The 26,138-nt window shown below is 55.9% G+C and overlaps 1 protein-coding gene across 2 annotated transcripts; it reads left to right on the top strand.

The window, feature by feature from the left end:
- The first annotated feature begins 352 nt into the window (after nucleotides 1-352).
- SYNGR1 (synaptogyrin 1) lies at nucleotides 353-25,838 on the top strand. Of its 2 annotated transcripts, none has more exons than XM_081249491.1 (4): nucleotides 353-506; nucleotides 19,625-19,862; nucleotides 21,250-21,395; nucleotides 25,494-25,838. In XM_081249491.1, the coding sequence occupies exons 1-4, from the start codon at nucleotides 408-410 to the stop codon at nucleotides 25,713-25,715; spliced, it is 705 nt and encodes a 234-aa protein (XP_081105617.1). In that variant the 5' UTR covers nucleotides 353-407; the 3' UTR covers nucleotides 25,716-25,838. The 2 variants fall into 2 exon arrangements, with proteins under 2 accessions (XP_081105617.1, XP_081105616.1); XM_081249490.1 differs by lacking the exon at nucleotides 25,494-25,838 and adding an exon at nucleotides 22,628-22,931.
- Nucleotides 25,839-26,138: the final 300 nt, after the last annotated feature.

Genomic DNA, 26,138 nt, shown 5'->3' with positions numbered 1-26,138 from the left:
CCAGCAAAAAAGTCACGAAGGTGGTTTCATCCAGGGCCGTAGGCTCGGAGCGGGGAGGGCGGCCCGGCAGACCCGCCACCCGGGGGCGGGGACAAGTTCTGCATTTACTGCACCCCCACTCCTCGTCCCCCCTACTCAGCAAAGAGGTCAACAAGCCGGCGACGCGCGCCCCCCGCCGGCTCCGCAGCACCCGCGTCCCCGCGATCGAGGGCGCGCGTGGCCCGCCCGCCCGCGCCGCGCCGCGCCGCGCCGCGCCCACCCGCCCGGCGCCCTCGGCTTACGGCGCCCCCTCGCGGGAGCCCTCGACCTCGCCGGTCGCGCGAGCAGGGGAGGGGGCGGGGGCGCCGCGCACGCGCACGGGCTGGCGGAGCGCGCCGAGCGGGGTGCACCGCACGGGTGCAGCCACGATGGAGGGGGGTGCGTACGGAGCGGGCAAAGCCGGGGGCGCCTTCGACCCCTACACCCTGGTCCGGCAGCCGCACACCATCCTGCGCGTCGTGTCCTGGGTAAGGACGTCTGGGTGGCCCGGCCAAGCAGGGGGTGGGGCGGGGTGGGGGCGCGGGCGAGGGCTGCGCGCCCGGACGGACCCCAACCCCACCGGGCCTGCTGTCCGGGTGCGGCCGCGGGTGGGGAGCCGTCCGGCCGGCGTACTGGCGCCCGCCCCTCCCTCCTTCCCGGGCTCCGGGCGGGGGTCCCGACCCTCGCGGGGGCGCCTGCTCCCCGACCCCTGGCTTCCCGGTGTCCCCACTTCTTACTCTCCCCACCCCGCCCCCCATCGCGGTGACCTCCAGGCCGCGACCTGGCGCCTCGCGGTTCGGGTTGAGCGCGGCCGCCTGGGCGGACCGGCGACCGTGGGGACGGAACCCTGGTTTCAGGTGGCCTTTATTCGGGGGTGGATCGGGGCGTGAATCGTTTCGTGGGGTGCACGCGCTCTTGCCATGGACGTTCAAGAAGGAGAGGGTAGGAAACCGGGTTTTTGTGGCTTAGCTGGGCTCCTGTGGAGCGACGCGCCGGGAGCCGGATACCTGGGCTCTCTCCACGGGAACCGCCTTTCGGCAGCGTGACCTTGGGCTGGAAGCCACCCGAGAAATGTTCATGGAAAGTGAGGAGTTAAATTCCGAGGTGGGCAGCGTCACCTCCTCTCGCTTGCCTCAGTTTCCCGATTTGTAGCGAGGTGGGAGGAGCCTCCTTGAGACCTCCCTGGGCTCGGATATTTTCTGAATTCGTGCAGACACCTGCATGCCTGAGGAGGGCCGTGGGCCTTGAGGGCGGGAGAGAGGTCCCCTGCCCACAGGGAAGAGCAGAGAAGCCCGTTCTGGATCTCCAGCCTGGCGAGGGCAGGATCCCTCAGTGCAGAGAGCTGAGTGGGGGGTCCCTGTTCAAACCTGGGGTCGGGGAGAGGAGGATGGGACAGAGTCAGCACACGGGGAGGGGTTCACATGACCTGGGCAGCACCCCAGGGAAAGGAGGCCTGCTGCTGTCTGGGGAGGGGTGTCTGGGGCTCCCTAGGGTTGCTGGCCATTGCCCAGACCCCCTCACTAGAGGGTCTTGCCTCTGCAGGCCTGGGGCCCCTTCCTGTGGGCCTAGATCAGAAAGGCCTGGATTGGGGACGCTGGGCAGGGGCCCTGTCAGCCACCCCAGGGGGCTAAGCCTAAAGCCAGCTGTGGGGTGCTCAGGCTCCCTCACTTCCTGGATTTTCAGGGCCATATAAGGGTGTGATGTGTGGGACATCTGGGGTGTTTATCTCTGGCCTCCCAGAGGGAAAGGGAGCTACCTTTCCTTTGTCTAAAAATGTTAAAACTTCCCTCTGGTGCCACAGGAAGGGTGGCCACGTTTAAACCCCTTCTTTTCAAGTGCCCACCAGATGGGGAGCTCTTTGAGGGCAGGGAAGCCCTATTCTTTAGTCTTTGGGTCCCCGGTGCTGGCACATGGCCTGGCACCCTGGGTACATCCAGGAGGGTTTGTGGTGCTGAGTTCATTCATCCGTGTGTTGTCTCCCAGAGACCCTGGCAGGTCCTTGGCAAAGGTAGAGCTCTGGGGGACACCTGCCTGATGAGGTGGGCCGGCTCTGTGCACTGCTCCCCTCCGCCGGCCCGGAGTGTGAAGTCACTGGCTTTGTGAGTGGGTGTGGGCATTTTGTCTGCTTGGGTCACTTCTGCTGGTGAGGGCTTCATTTAGCAAAGCTTTATTGAGTTGGCCAGGCTCCGAGGGAAGGCGGCGTGACTCAGACGCAGCCCTTAGTGCTCAGGGAGCCTACATTCCCCCTGGGGAGTGAGCCAGGCACCCCCAGGCAGAGACCGGCAAAACCAGGAGAGCAATCAGAGAAGCTTCCTGGAGAAGGCGATGTCAAATTGGACCTGGAAGGATGGGGAGGGTTTACATGTGTGCATATCAAGGTGCCGGGAGGACTTTCCAAGCAGAAGGGAGAAAAAGTCACTGAGCACCCACTGTATGCAGGGCTGTTCTCACCATTACCTGGCTAGTTCCCCCCACAGTCTGTATCACACTTGAGGGAACTGAGGCTCAGAGAGGCCCAAGGTTACTGAGCATGTAAGTAGCAGATGGAAAATTTGAACCCAGATCTTCCTGTCTCCAAAGCACAGTGCTTCCCCTGGATCAGGAAGAGTTTGAAGTCCTGGGATTTCAGGTTGGAAAGGATAAGGGTCATCTGGGTCAACCCCCATCCAATGTCCAAATCCTCCCGGAGGCCCCCAACAGTCTCCCAGCCCTGCTCACTACCTTTGCATGAGCAGAGGTGTCTGATACAGGCTGATTGAACTTTTTAAAAATATATAGGTTTTTTTCTGATCATAGAAGTAATACCTGACGATTGTTGGAAAACATAAGTCACTTGTGATGGTTACACAACAATACATATGTACTGAGTACCACTGAACTGTACGCTTAAAGATGGTTAAGATGGTAAATTTTATGTTGTGTGTATTTCACCAAAAAAAAAAAAAATTGGAAAAAGAAGCACATCTGATCTCACCACTTAGGGAGGGCTGCTATCTCCTACCAGTCTTTTTCAAAAACACGTGATGTGCTGAGACATTTTAACACGTGGGGGCACGTAGTGGACGCACATGGCCACCTGCCCTCCTCCCTGGAGCTCCCTCTGCTTGCTCACCGCAGGGTCTGGCAGGCAGGGTCTGGCTGGCGTTAAGCTTCACCTTCGAGCTAATGGAGCCTGAGCATTCAGCACCAGCTTGCCCTGGTTTGCCAGAACTTTCCTGGCTTCAGCACTGAAAGCCCCGTGTCCTGGGGGCCCCCCTGTTCCAGACAGACAAGACTGTTGGTCACTCTATCCAGGACTCCTGTGCTCCCCAAGACCCCTTCTGCCACCCTGTAGGGCCCTAACAACGTGAGCACTTGGGCTTGCGATTTTGTAAAATTTGTAAGAGAAAGATCTTTTTTCTGTTATTTGTTTATTTGAAGTGGGTCCCCAAACATGTAAGCTTCAGGGAGTTACCAAACCTGGACCTACCCTGGAACCTGAGCCCCCAGGCCTGCAGGACCCCTTATCTTTTGACTGAGGCTTTCTCAGCTCCTCTCTGCCCCTGTGTGCCCTACACCACCTCCCCCCACCCCCCACACACACCTGGGGTGGGGGGTGATTACTCACTTCGGAATTGAGGAATGGACCCTGAGGGTTAAGGTGGGGAGGGCGCTGGTGAGCCCTCTGGCAGATCCCAACTTGGACCCTTCCTGCCCTGGGCGAGGAGGTGATGGCTAAGTTGGGACAGCGTCCAGGGTGAGCTCAGAGCTGCCTCCCCTGACCTGGGTTGGCGGGGAGGTGGGCTGTGCTGGCCGGGGACCAGGAGATCTGGCACCAGCTGTGGCCACCCCCTCTGCCTCTGTCTCCCCATCAGAAAGCGGAGGCTGGGCTGGGTCAGAGGTGCCCAATCCTGCCCCGATCCTGCAGCCTGTCAGTGACCCCTTTCTTTACCTGGAGCCAGGTGGGGGGAAGTGGAGTTTCAGCAGGGAGCTAGCTGATTTCATATAAAGGACCACCTTCTATTTGGAATTTACATCCTTTTAGAGCTTTGAAATGACCTATGGGAAAAGAATATTGGCGCTGGTAGATGAGAGGTTTTCTTTTTCTTTCTTTCTTTCTTTTTTTTAAATTCTCTGTTTTGGCAAAAATAAAACAATAAAATGTTTGAAATTTTGCCGTTTTCCAGGTTGATCTCTTAAGGGCTTTGGCTGTAACACTCAGGATGTTGTAAGGAGGGTGGGTGTCATCCCTCGCATGACAGAAGTAAGGGGCAGGCTGGAGGTGACTTCTCTACTGACTAGAGACAGAGCTGCTGGGCCCTGGACTGTCAGAGCCGCAGTTTCAATCCAGTCCATCGGGTCCACATTCACTGTACTCCCCGTGGCTTCCCTGTCTGAGTCGCAGTGGCACCAAGGAGTGGCTTGAGTGAGCGGTTTTACACCCTCACTTTTATCAGACCCCCTCAATCACTCCAAGCAAACACTGAGTATAAGAGCTGAGCTTGCGGGACTTCCCTGGCGGTCCAATGGTTAAGACTCCGCGCTTCCACTGCAGGGAGCGCGGATTCAACCCCTGGTTTGGGAATTCCGGATGCTGCGAGGCTCAGCCAAAAAAAAAAAAAAAAAAAAAAAAAATGCTGAGTTTGCTTTGCAAACCCAGCAGCTTCAAAATGAGACCCCTTGTCTCCGTTCCCAACCAGATTGCCACACTCTAGCTGTCCCACATAGAAATTCTAGAGCCTTCAGGGGCTGGGGTGAAATGGGTCCAGGGTGGAGACAGAGCCTCTGGCCAGCTCTGGCATTCATTCATTCATTCCACAAATACCAAGTCCCTGCTCGGTGCCAGCCTGTGTGTCCCACCGGAGATGCTCTCAGTCCAGCGAGGACAGAACTGAGTCGACGGGCACCATCCAGAAGGCTTGGAACGCAACAAGAAGGAAATCCAGTGGGGAGTAGGTACCTCTGCCAGGGGGCGTGGAGGGCTTCCAGGGGGAGGTGACCCCTGTGTTGGTCCTAATAAAGAAGGTGGGGGGGAGGTGCATTCCAGGTGGGAGGAACAACATGTATAAATAAACACCTGGGGGCACAAGGTCTGAGTGGGTTTTAGAAACGTTGCTGAGCTCCTGGGGACCCCGGGTGTGGGGGGCAGGCAGGGGGGGCAACCCAGGGTCAGACTTGGATGCCAGTTTCACAAGCTGGGCTGCAACAGAGGGCCATGGACAGCCTCAGAGAGGGGTTTTAAGCAGAGAAGAGGTGTGTTTCGGAAGTTCCCTGCGGCGCCATGTGGAGGTATGGCTTGGGGAGGGCTCTGGGGGCAGGAGGCCCAGCAGGAAATGTGTGGTATGGTCTAGCCTGTCCTCTCCCAGCACCGGGCAAGGCCCTGCCACTTACTCAGGGAGCTGGGTCCACGCAGGCATGTCCTGTGCTCCTTTGGCGTGTATCGCTGACAGTCTCAGAATCTTCTTGACCTCTTCGCCTGCCTGTGACTGACCTTTGGCTGGTCCATCTCTCTCAGGCCTGGGAGACAGTCAGGACAAGGAGACGTGGATGATAGGTTTTTGATTGCATCTTGGGCATTTCTTCGTGTCCTGGGGCAGTGTGGGAGCTTGAGGAGTCTTGGGTTTGGCATCGAGACCAGGGCCGCCAGAGAGGGACCTTGGAAAATCCTCACCTGTAACGTGGGCTTGGAGTGCCTGGGTTCAGGGCGGACTCGGTTTGTGAAAATGGATGTATCATGGGCCTGCCATCCAATTCCTTCCTCTAGGCACATGACATCCCTGTCCAATGGGTTTCATTACCCCCACTTTTTTAGGTGAGATGCTGAGGCCCAGAGAGGTTAACTGGAGCTCCTGGGATTGCAGCCCATGGCTGACTTCCAGGGCATGGCCCTTGCTTCCTGCTATGGGGAGTCCCCAGCCACATGGGGAGTCCCCGCAGGGCCACTTGTGCAGAGCTGTTAGGCAGGCTTGAGCCTGGGGAGAAAGAACAAAGGCTTGGGGAGGGAGGGCAGAGAGGAGGAAGAGCCAGGGGGAGGAGGGAGGAAAGGGAGAGGGCAGATGGCAGAGCTGGCACGGCGCCACATTTGGCACCTACACCGGAAGAACGAGGCAGGGCGGAGCGTCAGGAAGTGCCGGGGGCCCGAGGCCTGAGTCCCTGTTCTGCGCCCACTCCACCCCTGACGGGCGGTGTGACGTGAGCAAGACGCCAGTGCTCTCTGGGCCCCAGTTTCCCCATCTATCAGATGGGAGAAGACAGGTTGGCCTGGTGGTTCCCAGCCTTTCCACCCTCAACAAGTGCTACTCTTGCTCCTAGTAGATTGTAGGTTGGGAACTGGGGGACTGGTCAGTATTTAAAGAAGTGATGTCAAGGACCAGCCTCCCACACCCCTGATGCTTTGCGGGGGCCTGCAGGGGGAGCCTGGGCCCCAGATCCATACTGCAGGAGCAGAACAGTGCCAGCTGGCGCCGGCAGGGTAGCCCTCCCTTCCTGGAGGGAGTTGTGCTCACCCCACCTCTGCCTGGGAAGATGGTGTGGGGGGAGGGGGACCGCGGGGAAGGGGTGGCTGGGAGAGTCGCAGGCTGTCAGGCCCAGACCGTTCAGAAAGCCATTACCTGGGAACCCCAACCATCCCGGCTCCTCAAATGACTCAGGGTCCAGGGGTCAAGAGGACATGGTCTTCCCCAAATCTTGGGCCCCCCTCTGAGCATCCCTGACACCTTTTGTAAGTTGCACTGTAACCTGGCCTTCCCACTGCCCCCAGACCCGGCTTCCCCAGCAGCCTTCTCATTGGGGGTTGTTCTTTGCCTCATGCCCTCCCTCCACGGGGCCTGGAGATGGGACACAGTCCTCCCGGCTCCTGAGGCTGCTTCCAGACCATTCTCCCCCAGCTTTGAATCTCATCGCAGCACTGGACCAGCCACTCCCCTCATTGCAAGCCAGCCCCAGGTCACTTGCCCTGTCCCTCAGCACCACCCTGCCTTCCGTCCTGCTGACTGTAGCTCCCGCTTCCGTGATCCTTCTCACACCCTGGCCTCTCAGCCTCCCACAGTCTTGTCCTCCCTGCCTCAGCCACTCCCACTGGGTGTGCCCTGGGCCTGGCCCTTGTTCCTGGCGAGAACTCAGGCGTCCGCCTCTCCCCACCCATCCTGTCGTTCCAGTGCTCTGCCTCGCACACGGTCCCTGGCCTGGGACTCCCTCTGTGCACTGGCCCTCACCCCATCCTCCCCGCCCCCCTCGCCAGCTTGGGCTCCCTGGTGGTCTCACCCACCTGCTCCCAGCTCTGGCCCCCCTGCATCGCTGCGCTCACCTGGCAAAGCCCTGCTTGCATCCGCCCTTGGCCTCCTCGCACCCGCCCCTCCCCCAGGCTCTCTCCTGTTCTGGTGGCCAGGCCAGCCTCGCAGGGTCCACCAGGTGCACCCTCTCACCTGCTGGAGGACTCAGATTCCCTCCTTCCCTCCTTCCCTCCCTCCCTCCGCCCTTGCCTCCATCCTCCACTCTGGCTCTTTCCCATCAGCTTATACAAATGTGAGCTCTTCCCACCCCCTTGCCCATGCCTCTGGTCCTGCAGAAGACTTGTCTGTGGTCACCGTCTCTGGTGTTTCTCCCCCAGTTTTCTCTCACTTGCGCCCTGCTCAGGCTCTCGCCCTCACCTCTCCATCTCGTCAGGATCATCCGTGACCTTCACGTTGCCAAATCCTGTGGCCAATTGTTATTAATGGCTCTCACGGCCGCATCTGGTGCAGTGAGGGGTTCGTACGTCCTCCCGTTGGTTCCGTTGGTTCCAACAGCCGTGGGACTGCCGCCTTCTCTTTAATGTGCCTGGTCTTTGCGAGACTCACAGTCTAGTGGCAGGAAATGTGGCTGAGAAACCACTTAAAATATGGAGATGAGCATAAGCCCTAGAGTGAGGGAACGCTCACTCAGGCTCAGCCGGGCTCGGGACAGGTGGGAGGGATGGGGCCAGCCAGACGGAGAGGGGGGACATTCCAAGCAGAAGGAGCAGCACGGGTGAAGGCCAAGGTCAAAGCCAAGGCCGAGAGGCGCGGCAGGGCGGTGATGAGAGGCTGCTGCCCCCCCCCACGCCCCATGGGCTGTAAGCTCTGGGAGGCAGGGACCGTGTCTGTCAGGTCACTGTCGTATCCCCAGTGCGAGACGGCACCTGGCGTCTTGTCATGGCTCACACGCGGGTGAATGAGGCTGGGAATTGCAGTGCTCTGTCCTCCTGCGTCCACCCACCGTCCCTATTCAAGTCTCCAGTCTTCAGGGCTGGGTCTCAGTTTCCCCATTTCTAAGGGGGCTCCCTGCTCTCCTGGTGTTTGTGCAGCCACGGGAGGGAGAAGACAGGGGAGCCTTCAGATCACCAGGTCGAGCGAGTCTCAGTGCCACGGGGCCAGGGCCCCTGCCCAGCAAGCCCACTCCCCACCCCCACTGCGGAGAGCACGCGGAGACAGCTTGCGGGAAGATTACTGCCTAATCCTCAGCAGGTCTCTGCTTCCAAGGCTGCAGAGGTGGTGGCCGGGCCGGGCCTGGGAGGAGAGAAGGGAGCCCGCCTGCCCCGCCCTGCGGCTCTGCACGAGGCTCTTGAGGAAGCCCAGTGCCCCCCCAGTGCCCGTCACGCGCCCCTGCGTCGGCTTCGGCCCTTTCCCTCACGTGAGCCGGGGGGAGGCAGGGCCCATTCCCGTGAAGGGGGGCCCTTGCAGCCTGACTCATCCCTCAAACGCCCGGCTGCCGGTTTCTTTGTCCGCTCTTTCTGTGGGGCCCAGGAGGCAGGTTGAGGACTTCATGGGGATGCCGGCAGGAAGGTGGGCTCAGCCCTTTGTTACGGAGTGAGCTCCCTGTGGTCAGAGGTGTGCAAGCCAAGGATGCTGAGGAGAGAACAGTCTTTCTCCCAACTCTCTCGTGCTGCCTATGCCTCTGCCCATCTATCAGGCTTGCTGTTCACTCACCTTGAAGCCTTTCCTGACCCTCCCTCTGGGTCTGGAGTGCAGACATACACCCAACAACTGAACCAAAAACTAAGAAAAAAATATGTAATGAGGTTATCAAGAAAATAAATGGGGGTATTGGAGAATATTGGGAGTCAGGTCTGGAGAGCTTCTCTGAGGAGGTGGCTTGCATTGAGATTTGGATGTTGAGAAGGAACCAGCAGGAGCCAGCCTGGAAGATCTGGGAAACTCTAGGCATCCCAGGTAGAGGGAACAGCCAGTGCCAAGGCCCTGAGGCAGGAATGAGCTTAGGAGGGAGTGGCAGGAGAGGAGGCTGAGAGGAAGGCAAGAACCCTGGGGGTTGGGGTGGGGAGGGGGATTTCACCGTGCGGGTGTTGGTGAGTGGGATGCAGCGGTGGGGGGGGCGGTGACACGATCTGACTTCAGTTTAGAGAGATCTTTTCAGCCCCAGTGAAGTGGATGGTACAGGGGCGCAGGAGTGGCACACAGAGGCTGGGAAGCTGCTGTCACCGCTTAGCAAGAGGTGATGGTGGCCTGGACCGGCACAGGGGCGGGGGGTGGCGCTGCATGGAGGAAATTGAGAGTTGTTTGGGGAAGGATGAAGAAATAGACCCAAGTGCCAGGTTGGATGGGGTTCAAGGATGCGCCCACTCTGGGGTCTGAGCAGCTGAGTGGGGGCCAGTGTGCAGATGGATGAGGGGGCGGGGAGAGACCAGAGGTGAGACCAGCAGCCCATCGTTGTCTTCTTCTTCGGGGCTGGACTTTATCCACAGCCCCAGGAGGGACTGGTGAGAGTTGGGGGAGTGGTGAGTGCCCCCTGGCGCCCGTCTGGAGATGGGTTGGAGGAGGTGGGAGAGGAGGCTGTCCTGAGTCAGGCAAGCAACACTGTGGCCTGGAAGTGGACAGTAGCCGATGCCGCGAAGTGGAGAGCCAGTGAGCGGGTCCTCTGGCTGCCTGCAGCGTGAGGCAGGGACCAGGGACTCCTCCCAGCCACCCGTCTGGGGAACAGATGTCCCTGTACAGGGTGAGGTAGATAGAAGGTGCCATCCGGAGCTGGCAGGACCGGAGGGTTGTGGACTCCTGACCTCATCTCTTGACAGCTTGTCTGGGGGAAGACTCAGCAGGTGCCTAAGGATGTTTAAAGCCAGGCCTCTGGGAAATTCCCTGAGAACAGCAGGGACCTCTGTCCCCACCTGCCCCTGATGCTGGCTGGGCCCAGCTGTCCCTGGAGCCCGAGTTAGCCTGATGCCCAGCACTGGCCCAGGCACAGCCTGCCAGCTCTCTGGGCGGATGTGGAGAAAAGTGGGCCGGGCCCCTCCTGCACTGTGGGGAGGTGACAGGCTCGGCACAGCAGCTGTCTCTCCTGGGTCTCGTGCTGGTCCTAGAGTCTGGGATCTGGAAGTCATTTCTTCACGGGGAGGCAGCTGAAGGTCGAGGTTTGGCTCACATTCTGGAATGGGGCTGGACCGGGGGCAGGCCTAGGCAGGAGGCCCGGCACCATGCTTACCTGCTCCGGGTCATCCGGCCGTGGGCTGGCCAGAGTCCAGGCCTCATGGAACCTCAGCTGCCCTCTGCTGGAGTGGGCTAAGTAAGCCTGCTTTGTGGGGGTGGACGTTTTGTTGTTGTTTTTGTTTATCTGTTGAAGTGTAGTTGATTTTTACAATGTTTCTGGCATACAGCAAAGTGATTCAGTTATACATATAGGTGTATATATATATTTTTTCAGATTCTTTTACGTTATAGGTTATTACAAGATACTGAATATAGTTCCCTGTTCTCTACAGTAGGACCTTGTTTATCTATTTTGTACATAGTAGTGTGTATCTCCTAATCTGTGGGGTGTTTTTAGGTTTACTTTTTTCCTTTAAGGTTTTGTTGAGGATTAAATGAGATGATTTTTGTCAAGCCCTCCCAGTGGATGCAGGGCCCCTGCAGAGGCTGTGGGCTGACTCAGGGTCGGAGGTGAGGGTGGGCCAGGTGGGGACAGACCGGTAGATGAATCCCAAGCAGGAGTATGTGCAGGGTTAGGGTGGGCGAGAGTGACTGGGAAGGAGGGTGTCCCAGGAGGCAGCTGCAAGTCACCACCTCCCAACAGGGTTTTGAAGGGTGGGAAGGAGTTCGTTCCTATTTGAAAGATGAAGAAGGTGGGGAAGGGTGTTCTGGGAGGTGGGAACAGCTAGGGTGAAATTATCAAACAGCCTGTGGCTTTGCTAATGCTGGCCCTCTAGGATGGTTGAGTCATGGGGTGGGAGAGGGAGAGATGTGAGGCCAGGGCAGGGTCTAGCAGTTCTGGGGTCTCTGTTTCTGTGTGTCTCTGAATCCAGGAGCCTGAGATGCTGAGATTCCTTCGATTTGTTTTTCTGAGTTGGAGATAGCTCTGCTCTAAGTTCCATCTGGAATCTGTTTTTTTAAGACTCAGGATTGGATTATAAAGATGGTGAAAAAAACAGAGTCTTGCCCTGGTTTACCTTGATGCTTTTTTTTTAAACATTTTTCTCTAGTGCAAGGGAGGGAGGTGGTTTTTCCTGTGCCTGCCTGTGACCAGTGGCCCCCCTGAGGACCTCCCAAGGCCCTCACCCTCCATCCTCTCCTGTTTCCTGGCTGCTGGTTCTGCCTCTGCAGACCTATCTCCGGCCCCTGCAGCAGATCTGCTTGTTGGGGTGAGCTGCTCCCTCCCATGCCTCTGCCACTGGGGCCAGCATAGAATTTCATTGTGGTTTAATTTCCGGTTCTCTGGTGGCTGCTCTGCGTGCTCCCTGCCATCCCTGCCGATCTGGCCTTGGCATGTCACCCCAGAGGCCGCCCGATACAGGGCACCGGCCTTGGATTTTTGTCAATACTCCATCCACCCTTAAACAGCCGTGGGACCTGGGCAGTTCCCTGGACGTGGGTAAAATGAGAATAAGGCCATGGACCTTGTGGAGTGAAGAGCATGTGTTTCAGTCACATCGTGGGTCTTGAGGGAGTCCCCGTTCCTCCTGCCTTGGACTCTGGAACAGAAACATGGGGCCTGGGCCTGCTTTTGGGAGGCTCCCTCCCACTCGGGGTGGGGAGACTGCAGCTAAATGGAGGAGTTAACCTGGGGCCCAGAGGGTCCTGCAGGGGGTGTGGTGAGACTGCAAGGGCCTTGTTGTGTGTCCTTGGCAATGCTGCTTCCCCTCCCCTAGGCTCAGTTTCTCCATCTGTAGACTCTCAGCCTGGTCCAGGGGTGGCTCCCTGCCCTGGCCCTGCAGCCTTCAGGGAACCTGGCACGACACCTCTGTTCCCAATTCTCATCCAGCCCAGCCCCTCCCCGACCTGCTCTTGCTCTTGCCCTGCTCCCCGCAGCAGGCCAGTGTCTGCAGATTCTGGTGGCTTTACCTCCAAAGGACATTCAGCCCCCACTAATTCACCCCATCCCGCTGCCCATGCCAGCCCTGCCCCCTTGTCCCTCGCCTGGGCGCTGATTAGCCCCTCTGGTCTCCCTGCTTTCACCCTCGCCCCACAGTCTTTTCTCCACCATGACCAGGGTGAGTCTTCTTAAACCTAAGTCGGATCCATCACTCACCTGCTCTTAACCCTGAAGTGACTCCTGAATTCAGCCTTCCCCTGCAGGCCCTGGGGGCCAGCCCCTGCCTACCTTGGAGACCTCCCCTTGCTCACTGTGCTCCAGCCACACCCTGTGCCCCTCCTCAAGGCACCAAGCTTATTCGCACCCCAGGGCCTTTGCACTTGTGGTTACTTCTCCCTGGAATGTCTCTCCCCAATATCTGCATGGCTCTGCCTTTCTGCATATGGGCGTCCGCTCAAAGGTCACTACATCAGTGACCCCCATTCACCCAGTCTGTCTCCTCCTGCCCTGCTTGATGCTTCTTCGGGACACTTGTCCGGACTTTTGTACATGTTTCTCAGCTGTTTTTCTCCCTGATGAGAACAGGGACCTTGCCCCCTCAGCCTCTCGCACGGGGCTTGGCACATACTAGGTGCTTAGAAATACTTTCAGATGAATGAACAACCGATAGCAAGCCCCAGTTCTCTGGCCTCCGAGATGTGGCCTCCCAGGCCCTGGAGGCAGGGGTCCCTGTGGCTGCAGAGCGGTCAGCTCCCTGGGTAGTGCATGCCCAGCAGAGGGGCAGCTCACCCCACCGCCACCCAACATAATCAGAAAAGTTACTTATAGCCCAGCACCTACCACATGGTAGAAAGAATATTACGGAAAGAAAACAGTGGAAAGGGCCGGGGGTGTGAGGTGGGCAAGTAGGTGGCTGGTGGGAAGTGGAGGGAAGGGAGGCCCCGGGAGAGGTGGGCAGAGCGGGTACTTAGAGGACCTTGACCACCAGCCCTAGAAGCTTGGATTGTGTCCAGAAGGCCCAGGGCCGGGGATTGGGGGCGGGGGCACTTAGGTGACCTTCCTTCTGCAGGGTGGGGACCATGATCCATAGACCCAGATCTCGTTGCTCCTGTGGCTTCTCACTGCATTTAATCCAATGTTCCTGTGGCCCACCAGGCCCTGCCCTCCCTGCCGCTTCCTGTCCCATTGCCTCCTCCAGCCCCAGCTCCCTGGTCCCTGCTCCAGCCGAGCTCCTTCCCTCACCTTCAGCCTTTGCCCCTTCTGTTCCTGTGCCTGAAACACGCTTCCCCTGATCTGTGCAGGGCTGGCTCCTTCTTGACCCAGCTCAGAGATCACTGCTCAGGGCTCCCTTCCCTGATCACTGCCACTTCTTCCCAGCACTTGCCACCGTGGGTCATTGCCTCAATTATCTATTCCACTTGTTTAGTGTCAGTCTGGCATTTTTTGGATGCTTACTCTGCATCACATGCTCTTCCTTACACGTAGGACCTCATTTATTCCTCACAAAATGTCAGTGGTTTAGGTGCTATTGTTGTTGCGAACTGAGACTCAGAGAGGTTAAGCCCAAGGTCACCCCGCTAGACAAGGGGCCAGGTTCGGATTCAGCAAGCCCAGGTAATCTGACCCAGGCTCTCGCCCCCTCACTCCTGTCACCCCCTCACTCCTGTCCCTCCAGACGATCAGCTCCCTGACAGCAGGGGCTCCACGGACGCGGTCCCCCTTGACGCCCCCTCCCAGCACAGTGCAAGGCACTGAGAAGCCTGTGACCTGTGATGAATGCCTGACCAAGGCCCAAGTCTGCAGGAGGGAGCCGTGGGCGGAGAGGAGGGCGGGGAGCTCGGGGCCTGAAGGACTGGCTGCAGGGAGCTGGCACGCTAGCTCTGCCAGTTCCGTGGCCCCGCCAGGTCCCTCGGAGGCTGTTTTGATCTTGCTCCTTCCCCTCTTGGGGACATGTCCTCACCAGCACTTTCCTCCTGGCCTCTCTGAGGACTCCCTGCACCTGTCCCCCAAGAGGGCCCGTCTTAATGGTTCCTCCTCTGCTGTCCCCAAAGCCCAGACTTCCGCCCACCTGCTGCCCCCACCCCTCCACTCAGCCTGCTTTAGGGAAGGGGTCCACCCTTGTTCCAGCCCCCAGGGAGCATGTCTTCTCTCCCAGGGCCTCTGGAGAAGGGAGTTAACCCTGAACGAAGTCCTGACTGCTGTGCTCTGTGTACCTGTGTGTAATTCTCCCATCAGCCCTGGAAGGAAGGTTAATTTTTACAGAGGACCAATCTGAGGCTCAGAGAGGTTAAGTCGTTTGCCTGAGGCCACACAGCATGAGGAGCAGGGCTGGGATTTGAATCCAGCAGGTCTGTGTGACTCCTCAGTGTCTGAAGTCTCTTGTCTAATCAAGAGGCTTTTCCATTTTGCTGGATTGGTGATGTCTGATGATATTGGGACTGGGCCTCAGATTCCCAACCTGGCAGTTTTCTGGTAGGAGCCTTGGACTTGTCTTGGTGCACAAGCCCAAGGGACTGTGTGAGTGGCGGTCCCTGGAGTTGTGTAATGCACGGCCCAGGCGGCTGGCTGTCAGAGCCCGCCTTTGTCTCCCAGTTGTGTCTGTGTTGCTTGTCTGGGCTGTCAGTAGCCCAGGGGTCCCTTTGACAATTGCTCTGAATTCTGGACTTCGTGCCTGCCCCCTCCTGTGCCCCTGAACACCAGACTTGCCATTCCAGTCCCACGGCCTGTTCCCGTCACACTGATGCTTTCCTACTGCTCCCCTGGGTCTCTGGAAATAAAGGGTCATGCCTGCTTCAGGGCCCACCTCCCGAGGCTGAGGGTCAGCTTGGTCAGGTGGAAGAGAGCGTAGGGCTGAGATTCAAGAGACCTAGGTTCAAGTTCAGCCTGTACCCTGACCACAGTGTCACCTTCTCTTTCTGAGCCTCAGTTTTCCTTCTCTGTCAATTGGGGGCAGTACGAATTGCCCTTGCTGCTCCATGTGGAGATTGTGAAGATGCAGAGCTTGTGACCAGGCAGAGCTGTGTGCCAGGAGGCCTGCACTGGTCTGCAGGTTGAGGTGACATGTACATTCCCAAATCAGGATTGGCAAATGTGTGGCTCACAGGCCACCACTGCCCATTTCAGTGCCCATGGCTGAACCAGGACACAGACCCCCCATCCTTTCTTTTTTTTTTTTTTGAATTGCAGAAAAATTCATATTACCCACAATAAACCATTTTAAAGTATACAGTTCAGTGGCATTTAGTGGATTCACAATGTTGTGCAACTACCACCTGTCTAGTTTTGAAACTTTTTCATCACCCCATAAATACCCCCCATACCCATTAAGTAATCACTCCACATTCTTCCTTCCCCCAGCCCCTGGTAACCTCTAGTCTGCTTTCTGTCTCTGTTTTGCCCATTCTGGGTATGATACATAAAAGAAATCATAATACTGACCTTTCGTGTCTGGGCTTCTTTCACTTCTTTCTTCACCTGTTTTAAGGTTCATCTAGTTGCAGCATATATCAGAACTCTGCCCCTTTTATGGCTGAATAATATTCCATTGTATGGATGTGCCATAGCTTACTTCTCCATTCATCCATTGATGGACATTTGGGTCAGAATCCTTGTTAGCACAAGTGTCATGAACCAGTGGTCTCCAAACCTTAGTTCATGCCGTCCTTCAGGAAAAATTTTTGAATCAGTCCTCCCATTAAATGTAAATTTGAAACCCACGCACCTATGGTCAGTTAATCTATGACACAGGAGGCAAGAATATACAGTGGAGAAAAGACAGTCTCTTCGATAAGTAGTGCTGGGAAAACTGGACAGCTACATGTAAAAGAATGAAATTAGAACACTCCCTAACACCATACACAAAAATAAACTCAAAATGGATTAAAGACCTAAATGTAAGACTGGAAACCATAAAACTCCTAGAGGAAAACATAGGCAGAACACTCTTTGACATAAATCATAGCAGTGTTTTTTTGGATTTATCTCCTAAAGCAAAGGAAATAAAGGCAAAAATAAACAAATGGGACCTAATTAAACTTAAAACCTTTTGCACAGCAAAGGAAACATGAACAAAACAAAAACACAACCCTACTGAATGGGAGAAAATATTTGCAAATGATATGACTGATAAGAGGTTAATATCCAACATATATAAACAGCTTTATAACTCAACATCAAAAAAACAACCTGATTAAAAAATGGACAGAAGACCTGAATAGACATTTTTCCAGAGAGGAAATGCAGATGGCCAGCAAGCACGTAAAAAATGCTCACCATCACTAATTGTCAGGGAAATGCAAATCAAAACAAAAATGAGATATCATATCACACCTGTCAGAATGGTTATCATCACAAAGAACATAAAGACTTCCCTGGTGGTCCAGTGGGTAAAACTTTACACTTCCAATGCAGGGGGCCCGGGTTTTATCCCTGGTCAGGGAACTAGATCCTGCATGCATGCTGCAACTAAGAGTCCAAATGCTGCAACTAAAGATCCCGCATGCTGCAATGAAGACCCAGTGCAGCCAAAATAAAATAAATAAATAAATATTTTTAAAAAAGAACACAGGGCTTCCCTGGTGGCGCAGTGGTTGAGAGTCCACCTGCCGATGCAGGGGACATGGGTTCGTGCCCTGGTCCGGGAAGATCCCACGTGCCGCGGAGCGGCTGGGCCCATGAGCCATGGCTGCTGAGCCTGCGCGTCCGGAGCCTGTGCTCCGCAACGGGAGAGGCCACAGCAGTGAGAGGCCTGTGTACCGCAAAAAAAAAAAAAAAAAGAACACAAATAACAAATGTTGACGAGGATGTGGAGGAAAGGGAACCCTCATACACTGTTGGAGGGAATGTAAATTGGTGCAGCCACTGTGGAAAACAGTATGGAGGTTTCTCAAAAAACTAAAAATAGAACTACCATATGACCCAGCAATTCCACTCCTGGACATATATCTAAAAAGAACAGAAACACCGACTTGAAAAGATACATGCCACCCAACGTTCATGCATTATTTACAGTTGCCAAGAAATGGAAGCAACCTAAGTGTCCATCAACAGATGAATGGATAAAGAAGATGTGGTAAATATTGTGTATATATACAATGGAATACTACTCAGCCATAAAAAAGAATGAAATTTTGCTATTGCAGCAACAAGGGTGGACTTGGAGGGTATTATGCTAAGTGAAATAAGTCAGACAGAGAGAGACAAGTACTGTATATCACTTACATGTGGAATCTAAAAAACACAGCAAACTAGTGAATATAACAAAAAAGAAGCAGACTCATAGATACAGAGAACAAACTAGTGGTTACTAGTGGGGAGGGGCAGTATAGCGGTAGGGGATTAAGAGGTACAAACTATTACGTATAAAATAAGCTACAAGGATTTATTGTACAAGGGACTATAGCCAATATTTTATAATAACTGTAAATGGAATATAACCTTTAAAAATTGTGAATCACTATATTGTATACTTGTAACTTAATAATTTTGTACATCAACTATACTTCAATAAAAAATGTGGATTTGTTTTATATATATTACTGCTACACTAATATATCCAGTACATGATAAAACCCATGTAAAGTGTAGACATCTTAAAAAGATACAATTTATAAAATGATGCTTCTTATATTTTTTCTCACACCTGCGCTGGAGTCACTTCCCATCCTAGATGTTAGCTAAGGACGAAAATGCATCTGGGTCATATTGAAATTCTAGTTCCTTATTGTAGAAAAATTGGAAAGCAAAGTGAAGTGGAAAATGGACAATAAACCCTCTGCAGCCTGCACCTCAAGTTCACTGTAGGCCACATCTGAGGTTCTCTTTTCCTGTTTGTGTGTTTGTCAGTTGGGTCTGGGCCTCCTCATAATCATAGTTTCCGGGGAGGCGGGAGGTAGGAGGAAAAAGCATGAACTTCAGAGTCAGGTCCCTGGGTTTGAAGCCAGCTCTGCCACGTACCAGCTGTGTGACTCTGGGCACATTAACCAATACCTATACCTTTCCTGCCTCATCTGCAAAACGCCGATGATGCTGATTGTATTCGTTAGCTGCTGCTATGTAACAAGACACCCCAAAATGTAGTGGCTTAAAACAACAAACATTTGTTATCTCACAGTTTCTGTGGCCAGGAATCTGCTTAGCGAGGTGCCACTGCCTCTCACATCATGGTGTCAGCCAGGGTTGCGGTCTCATCTGAAGGCTGAGGGAGGATCCATTGTCAAGCTCACTTACATGGTGCTGGCAGGACTCGTTCCCTGTGGGCCGCGGGGCTCAGTTCCCTGCTGGCTGTTGACTGGAGGCCTCTTTCAGTTCCATGCTGCGTGTGTTTCTCCATAAAGCAGCTCAAAACCTGGCAGCTGCTTCCATCAGAGCAAGCAAGTGAGAGGGGTCAAGAGAGGGTGAGCACGATGGAGGCCAGGTCTTTGTAACCTCCTCGCACAGGTGACATCCCATCACTTTTTGCCATATTCTGTTTGTTTAGAAGCAAATCGCTAGGCTCAGCCCACAGTCTAGGGGAAGGAGATTGCACAAACGTGTGCTCAGCCCACAGTCTAGGGGAAGGAGATTGCACAAATGTGTGAATACCAGGAGGTGGGGTCTTAGAGGACCACCTCTGCTGGCTGCCAGCCCAGCTGAAATAGACCTGTCTTGGAAGTTGTTGGGCACACTTAAGGAGGTAACACATGTTATACTTGGGGTCCTGCAAGTAATTGACCTGTTGCTCTGTAATTGACAGGGTTATGACTGTTGTATTTTTTTCATTTATCATTCTTTCCACTTGTCAGGGCCTGGGCAACAGGGAAGGGTGGGACCAAGGACAGGGCCTGAGACCCCAGAACAGCCCATGGCTCTGCAGAGCAGAGGGGAGCACAAAATGGGGCTGGGCACGTGCCCACATCTGGAGGAATCAGCTGGGGGCTTGCTGGCTTGGCAGTTCACCACCCAGAGGGCTGAGACCTCTTCTTCTGGGAGGCCAGGTCCAGTCCTAGAGGAACCGTGGTATCAGGGCCCAGGAAGACCTCTCAGCACCTGGCTGGAAGGGGAGTGGGGCCACATCTGTGGTCGGAGGGTCCTCAGTGCCTGCAGCTGAAGAAGAAGGCGATTGACCCTGCCTGTGCTGTGTGACCCCAAGCAAGTTCCCCTCCCTCTCTGGGCCTGCCCTCTGAAATGCCTGCTTAACACCGGCCCTGTGGCTGTTTGGGGTGAAGAGGGCTCGGCCCTGTGGCTGTTTGGGGTGAAGAGGGCTCACAGAGAGGCCGGCAGCAGGCCGAGGGGGTTGGCAGCCCTCCCCTCCCCTGGGGCTGGTACTGGGAGGGGTCTCACGCCTGCCCCTGCCCCTCCCCCGCCACCGCAGGTGTTCTCCATCGTGGTGTTCGCCTCCATCGTGAATGAGGGCTACCTCAACAGCCCCTCGGAGAGCGAGGAGTTTTGCATCTACAACCGCAACCCCAATGCCTGCGGCTACGGCGTGACCGTGGGCGTGCTTGCCTTCCTCACCTGCCTGCTCTACCTGGCCCTGGACGTGTACTTCCCGCAGATCAGCAGTGTCAAGGACCGTAAGAAGGCCGTCCTGTCCGACATCGGTGTCTCGGGTGAGCCCCCATCCCAGTGGGCACCCCCCAACCCCAGCACAACAGAGTCCACAGGGGGCTGTCCCGGCCGTGGTCCTGCTCATCCTCACGCACACCTGGGAGGCAGCTGCCACCCTCCTCCCTATTTTCCAGATGGGGAAACTGAGGTGCAGGTGGGTGAAGGGACAGACTTGGGGTCACAGGGCTGGCAGCAGGGAAGGGTGGGACCAGGGCTGGGCCTGAAACCCCAGAACAGCCCACATCTCATGCGGGGAGGGGAGCACAACGACCAGAGGAGTCACCTCTTCTTTCAGTGGCCTCTTCTGGCCCCTTCCCGGGTGGAGCCCCGTGAGAAGTAAGCAAGGCGATGGCTGAAGGCCCTAGCACACAGTAGGTACCCCGGGTGGGTCAGGACCTGGAGCTGGGGAGCTGCCGTGACCTGCCACCCTTGCCCTTCAGAAATGGCCTTTGGCAGAAGTACCCTGGCCTCTGTCCCCATGAGTTCTGAGAGACTGATTGGAGGGTGCTTGGGTTTGGTGTCACTGGCCTAGGGTTGTGGTCTCAGGTGTCTGGCTGGGGCCTCCCCCCACTTCCTGGCCCCAGGACTCTCAGGATGTACCTGGCTTGCAGGCAGTGAGGCACTGGGTCCCTTAGACTTGAAGGAACTAGAATGACATGAGTGGTTCTCAAATTTGTTCCATGGAGCCCCAGGGTTCCCCAGCAGTGTCTCTGGGAGGGGCTGGGCTCTAGGCACCGCCCCCCGCACACATGCTTTTTATCCTGAGCAGCTCTGGACTTCTATGGATAGACTGTGGGCACCCAGAGATCTTGTTGCCACAAGGCTCACACCACTAAACTCCTCAGACCTCGGCTCTCAGAGGGCCCCTCACTAACCTCGGGGCTTTGTGAGGCTGCTGGCCCCAGCGTCCCCTCATCCTCCCCTGCCCAGTTCTCTGGGAGGCTGCAGTCAGGTGCGGGGTTGGGTGGACGCTCCTCCCAGAGAGCTGCAGGCCTCAGGGTGGACTGTGGGTCAGTCAGGGATTCAGCCAGGAAATCTGTGTTGGCTGAGGTTAGAGAAACGCCGGCCGAGGCTGACTGACTTTTCTCTGTCTCTCCTTCCCTCTGTCTCTCCCTCCCTCTCACTGCCCGGCCCTCCCTGGGTCTGCTCCCGGCCTGGCTGGTTCCTTTCTGTGGTCTCTCTCCCGCTCTGCATCTGACCGGCCTCTCTGTTTTCGCCTGCGCCTTCCCTGTGCTCTCCCCGCTCTGACCCCCACCTCCTCTCCCTTTGGGGCTGGGGGAGCGTGGGAGACATGATCTTGAACCGCCCCTGTTCCTCGGTTTCCGATTTCCTCCCTATTCGCCCTCTCTCCCCATGTGGGCGTTCCGCCTGGCCCCGTGCACACCCCAGCCTTCTGGGCCTTCCTCTGGTTCGTGGGCTTCTGCTACCTGGCCAACCAGTGGCAGGTCTCCAAGCCCGAGGACAACCCGCTGAATGAAGGGACAGACGCGGCCCGGGCTGCCATCGCCTTCTCCTTCTTCTCCATCTTCACGTGGGTGAGTACACCGCCCACCCAGCCCACACTCGCCGGCCCCAGCCAGGCTCCTGGGCTGGCGGCTTTTGAGCATAGCCATGGACTCTGTTCTGCTTCCCTCCTCAATGCTCATGGCGGAGCTGCTCCCTGAGGAAGGAGACTGTCCAGCAAAGACAGTCAGGCGGTGGTGACAGACCCTGGCTGTGGTGCGGAGCACCATTCCTGTGGTAATGGACTCCCCTCCCAACCACTCCAATAGTTGGGTGGTAGGTATTTACTGTCCCCTTTTACAGATGACAAAGCTGAGGCCTAGATGGGAAGATAAGGCCTTGAGGTTCAAGGCGGGGAAGGAGCCCAAGCTGAGAGTCAGGAGACCTGGGTCAAATCGTGGGGCTGCCTCTAATTTTCTGGGCCTCTGTCTTCCCATCTGTAAAGTGGGGAGATTGGATTTGCTGTGGGGTGTGTCACAAACGCAGATGGCCACGGGGCAGGCAGGATGTGAGAAGGCGTGAGCGGACCGGGTGACATGTGGACACCATCCTAAAAGGGTACCCTCTGTCCGGCCCCTGTTCTGAGCAGTAATGGGGACCCACAGAGGCCAGGTCTTCCTGTTTTCCCAGGGAGCCCAGAAGTCTGAATTTCTATGAGAAATCTCATCTTTATGTGTTAGCAATTTGTTCAAGTTTAAGAAAACATATTGTGTGGGTCCAAAAAAGCATGTCTCTGGGCCCCACTGGCCAGAGGTCACCCCTTTGCAGGCTCTAGACCGAGTGGTCTTGAGCACCCATCAGCATGACAGCAAGGCTGGTCCTTCTTTCCCACTGGTTCCAGGTCCTCTCGATTTATTTTTTCTTCTCTAGTCTCCCTCCTGCAGATATCTGGGGTTATACAGGCTCCGTTCCCACATCCCAAGGGTTCTCGCCTCCCCTCTGACAGTGCCCCCTTCCCTCCAGACCTTCCAGCTGTCCTGACCCCTCCTGTGAAGCCTTGCTGCAGCCAGCCTTCCCTGTCCCCCCTGCCCTCCTGGGCCTGTCCTAGACTTCTTCCTTTTTTGAGGGCTCCTGGCTATCCCTTTTCTCTTGGGGGCGGGGCTTGCAGAGGAGGAGTGAGTGACTGGACACCAGGACTTCCAGGGGTGGGTCTGAAAGCCTGACTGACAGGTGCCCACCAGCCCACTGAAGTCAGCCTCCCTGCTGGCACCTCTGCCTCTCCCTGTTCTTCCCCGCTGGCCTCACCCCTGCTCTCTCCTGGCAGAGCCTGACCGCAGCCTTGGCCGTGCGGAGATTCAAGGACCTTACCTTCCAGGAGGAATACAGCACGCTGTTTCCCACTTCAGCACAGCCGTAGGCCCTCCCGGCTTCCAGAGGCAGGGAGCCCTAATCATGCCCAGTGGCAAGGTTGGGGGGCAGCCCACTTCCTGGACCGGCCAAGATGCCAGGGCGTGTAGGGCAGTGGAAAGCTGGCTAGAGGGGCCAGTTAAGACTCACCATTCACTCATTGCCTCCTTTGTTTATTCTTCATGTGTCTGTTCATTCAGTAAACATTTATTGAGCAACTGTTCTGTGCCTAGTGATGAATCAGATGTGGTCCCTGGCCCCAGGAGCCCACAGCCTGGGGAGGCGAAGACAGGCAAACCGAAACCTCCCCCAAATGTACTGCACAGGTTGTAGAAGGGCTGGAGGTGGCTCCACACATGGGCTGTCAGGGTGCCGAGCTGTGGGCTGAGAGCCCATCCCATGGCTGCAACATGAAGGCCGATTTTCCAGTCCCCATGGAGGCTGGCTGCCAAGGGGGGTCTGGCCCAGGACATCAGAGGACTCATGGTCTGGCTCTGCTTTCGTGTGCTTTGTGACCTTGGGCAGACCTGTGCACCTCTCTGAGCCTCAGTCTACTTCCCTGGACTGAGGAGTGATAATGGACCAACCTCTCAGGGCTGTTGCACAGATGAAACAAAGCTTGACACAGGGCTCGGCACAGAGATGCTCAATAAATGTAGGTTCTTTTGTTTATTCATTCATTCATTCATTCATTCATTCATTCATTCTCTCCAAGGAGTCAAGGACACCTTCATAATCTCTACTTTGGGAGTGATTCCCGTGTGGTGAATTGCTGTTCTTCCAAAGGACCTTGGCCCCCATTTCTACACAGGTTCCCTCTGCTGCCCTGGAATACAAACTGGCCCCCAGGGCAAAGCACTGCACGGTGGAAATGCCACAGAGAGTGCGCCTGCTCTGAAGAAGCAGGGCCAAGTGGACCACCAGGTCCCTGGGCTCTGAACAGAACGCCCAGCCTCACCTCTGCACCCCAGTCCAGCAGGGGCCCACACCCCTCCATGGCTCCTGTCTGTGGCTCTTTGAACTGGCTGGCTAAGGGAGGCCTTGACTCAGTGGGGATGGAGGAGTGACCACAGATATAGCTCTAGGTGCCTGTAGCTAGAGGCCCCTCCCTGGAAGGGTCTGCAGAGGTCATCTGCTCCAGGCCTCTGCCTCAGTGCAGACACCAGTGGAGCCAGGGAGCTGTGGGGGGACCAGGTCTGCAGAAGTTCCTCTCAGGGACTCATTCATTCATTCATTCATTCCCCGTGTGCTCTTGTGGGCTCACTGATGGCTCAAGGGTGCTGACAACGTAGCCGGTACCCCAGGGGGGACTTTCCACCTCCCTGCTACTCCAGGCTCCTGCATCTGAGCGTCCTCGCAGCCAGGACCTCGTACCAACATAGTGGAAAATATAGGAGGGCCACTCCTAACTTCCTCAGCCCACCTCCTTGAGGCCTGGTCTGCCTTTCCCAGGCCCCTGGCCCTTGCTTCTCACCCATTGACCCTCTTGGGTTCCTGGTTGACTTTGTGCCTTGTCAGCAGGCTGATCAAAAGGAAGGAGATGGGGAGGGCTGTGGCCTGGGAAGGGGCAGGACCCCTGTGTTCAGGTCTGGGTTCTGGCACTGACTGCCATGAGGCCACCCTTTTCTAGGCCTCAGTCTTCCCAGCCCCAGCCCCAAAACAAGGGTATGTAGAACATTAGCATTTTCCCATCACAGGCAGATTACCTGGATTGGGAAGGTCTCTGGAGAAGGCTTTCAGTGTAAACTTTTAAACATTGTCGTTTAATGACAGATTTAATTTATTCCCTAGCTTGGTGTGATCAGTGTCCTTGTCCTTCATAACAATGTAGCTGCTTTTACTGGAAAAGAATTTCCCACCTATGCATTTATGCGGTAGACAAGTCTTTCCCAACTGGGTCCTATGAAAAAAGGGCTTCAGTGGTTGGATAAGGTTGGCAAATGTTGCTTGCCATAGTTTTCCCCTTGGGGATCCCAGCATACATTTGTCATTAGTCAAAGCTCTGACAAGTCCTATATTCTTCTATTTAACTCAGTTTCCCAAACTTGTTTGGTGAAGCATTTCAGTTAGAATTAGGTTCAGTGACAAATGACAGAAATCACAAATGACAGTGGTTTAAACAAAGTCTAAGTCTGGGAAGACAGTCCAGGGCTGGCATAGTGGCTCCAGAAGTCTTTAGTGACCCAGGCTTCGTCCATCCCTACAATTTGGCTCATGGACCTCATGGCCCATTATGACAACTAGAGCGCCCACTATCACACCTGCATTCCAGGCATCAGGTCAAAGGGTGGGACAAAGAACTTGGGGGTGACCCATTGGCTAGAACTTAGTCATATGGCTGTGCCTAACTGCAAGAGAGACAGAATAGCTTTTAGGAGATGCCGACATTTCTCTGTCCCAACAAAAACTTTTTTCTCCATTCCATCTAACTCCCTAAGAACACATTTTGAGAAGGGTGCTGTGGGCCTTGGGGGCATTTTAACACTCTAAAATGAAGACTCTAGAATTTTTGTTGACCCAGAGTGACCTCTGGGATTAGGGGACATAGGGCAGGTGATTTCCGAAGTTCTCTGTGGCTAGAGAGTGTGGTTCTGGGCTGGCTGCGAGGACAGCCTTCCTTCCTCCCCAGTCAAGCATGGTTTCATCTTCTGTGTTTTGAGGATATTTAACCCTCTATTGCCCGTGTCCTGTGGACTAACCTCTACTAACCCAGTGCTCTTGTCTGTCTCTCCCCTAACCATCCCCTCCCGCCTGTCCTTGTCCCCGCCGACCCCCGTCCCCAGGCGGGCCAGGCTGTGCTGGCCTTCCAGAGGTACCAGATTGGCGCAGACTCGGCCCTCTTCTCCCAGGACTACATGGACCCCAGCCAGGACTCCAGCATGCCTTACGCCCCCTACGTGGAGCCCAGCACCGGGCCAGACCCTGCCGGCATGGGCGGCACCTACCAGCAGCCAGCCAGCGCCTTTGAGCCCGAGCCCCAGGGCTACCAGTCGCAGGGCTACTGAGCCACAGTGACCGCCTGCCCCCCACCTGCCTGTGACCTGCCCCAGCTGCCCCCTGCTCCCTCCCTTCACACCCGGCCCCCTTCTCCCTCCCAGGCTGCCCTGCCCGGTCCCTCCAGGTGGCTCCACTGAGGTCCAGGGCAGCTCGGGTGGGATGGGGCAGTGAGGGGTTGGGGGGGTATCCACATGTGTGTGCAGGTGTGTCCAGCAGGGCCCTGGGGTGTTTGCATTCATTCCTTGTGTCTTCGAGCGTTCGTTGAGCACCTACTGTATATCAGGCCTGTGCTTGGCATGAGTGCTGAAAGACAAATGGTCCCTGGAAATGGGGAAGAGAGGTGGAGGAGGCCCTACTGGTACCAGAAGTAGGAATGGAGAGAAAGCTAGACCGGGAGGATGCTGGGAAGGTTTGGCTGCAGGGTGTGAGCA

Source organism: Mesoplodon bidens (assembly GCF_964165515.1).
Source record: "Mesoplodon bidens genome assembly, chromosome: 11".
Lineage (NCBI taxonomy): Eukaryota > Metazoa > Chordata > Mammalia > Artiodactyla > Ziphiidae > Mesoplodon > Mesoplodon bidens.
This window is presented reverse-complemented; position numbering and strand designations above follow the sequence as displayed.

Excerpts from the sequence above, each read along its gene's own strand:
- SYNGR1 (XM_081249491.1), top strand. The coding sequence starts at position 408 with ATGGAGGGGGGTGCGTACGGAGCGGGCAAAGCCGGGGGCGCCTTCGAC. Across the intron at positions 19,863-21,249 it reads GTCCGACATCGGTGTCTCGG|CCTTCTGGGCCTTCCTCTGG; the intron begins GTGAGCCCCCAT and ends TGCACACCCCAG. Across the intron at positions 21,396-25,493 it reads TCTTCTCCATCTTCACGTGG|GCGGGCCAGGCTGTGCTGGC; the intron begins GTGAGTACACCG and ends CCCCGTCCCCAG.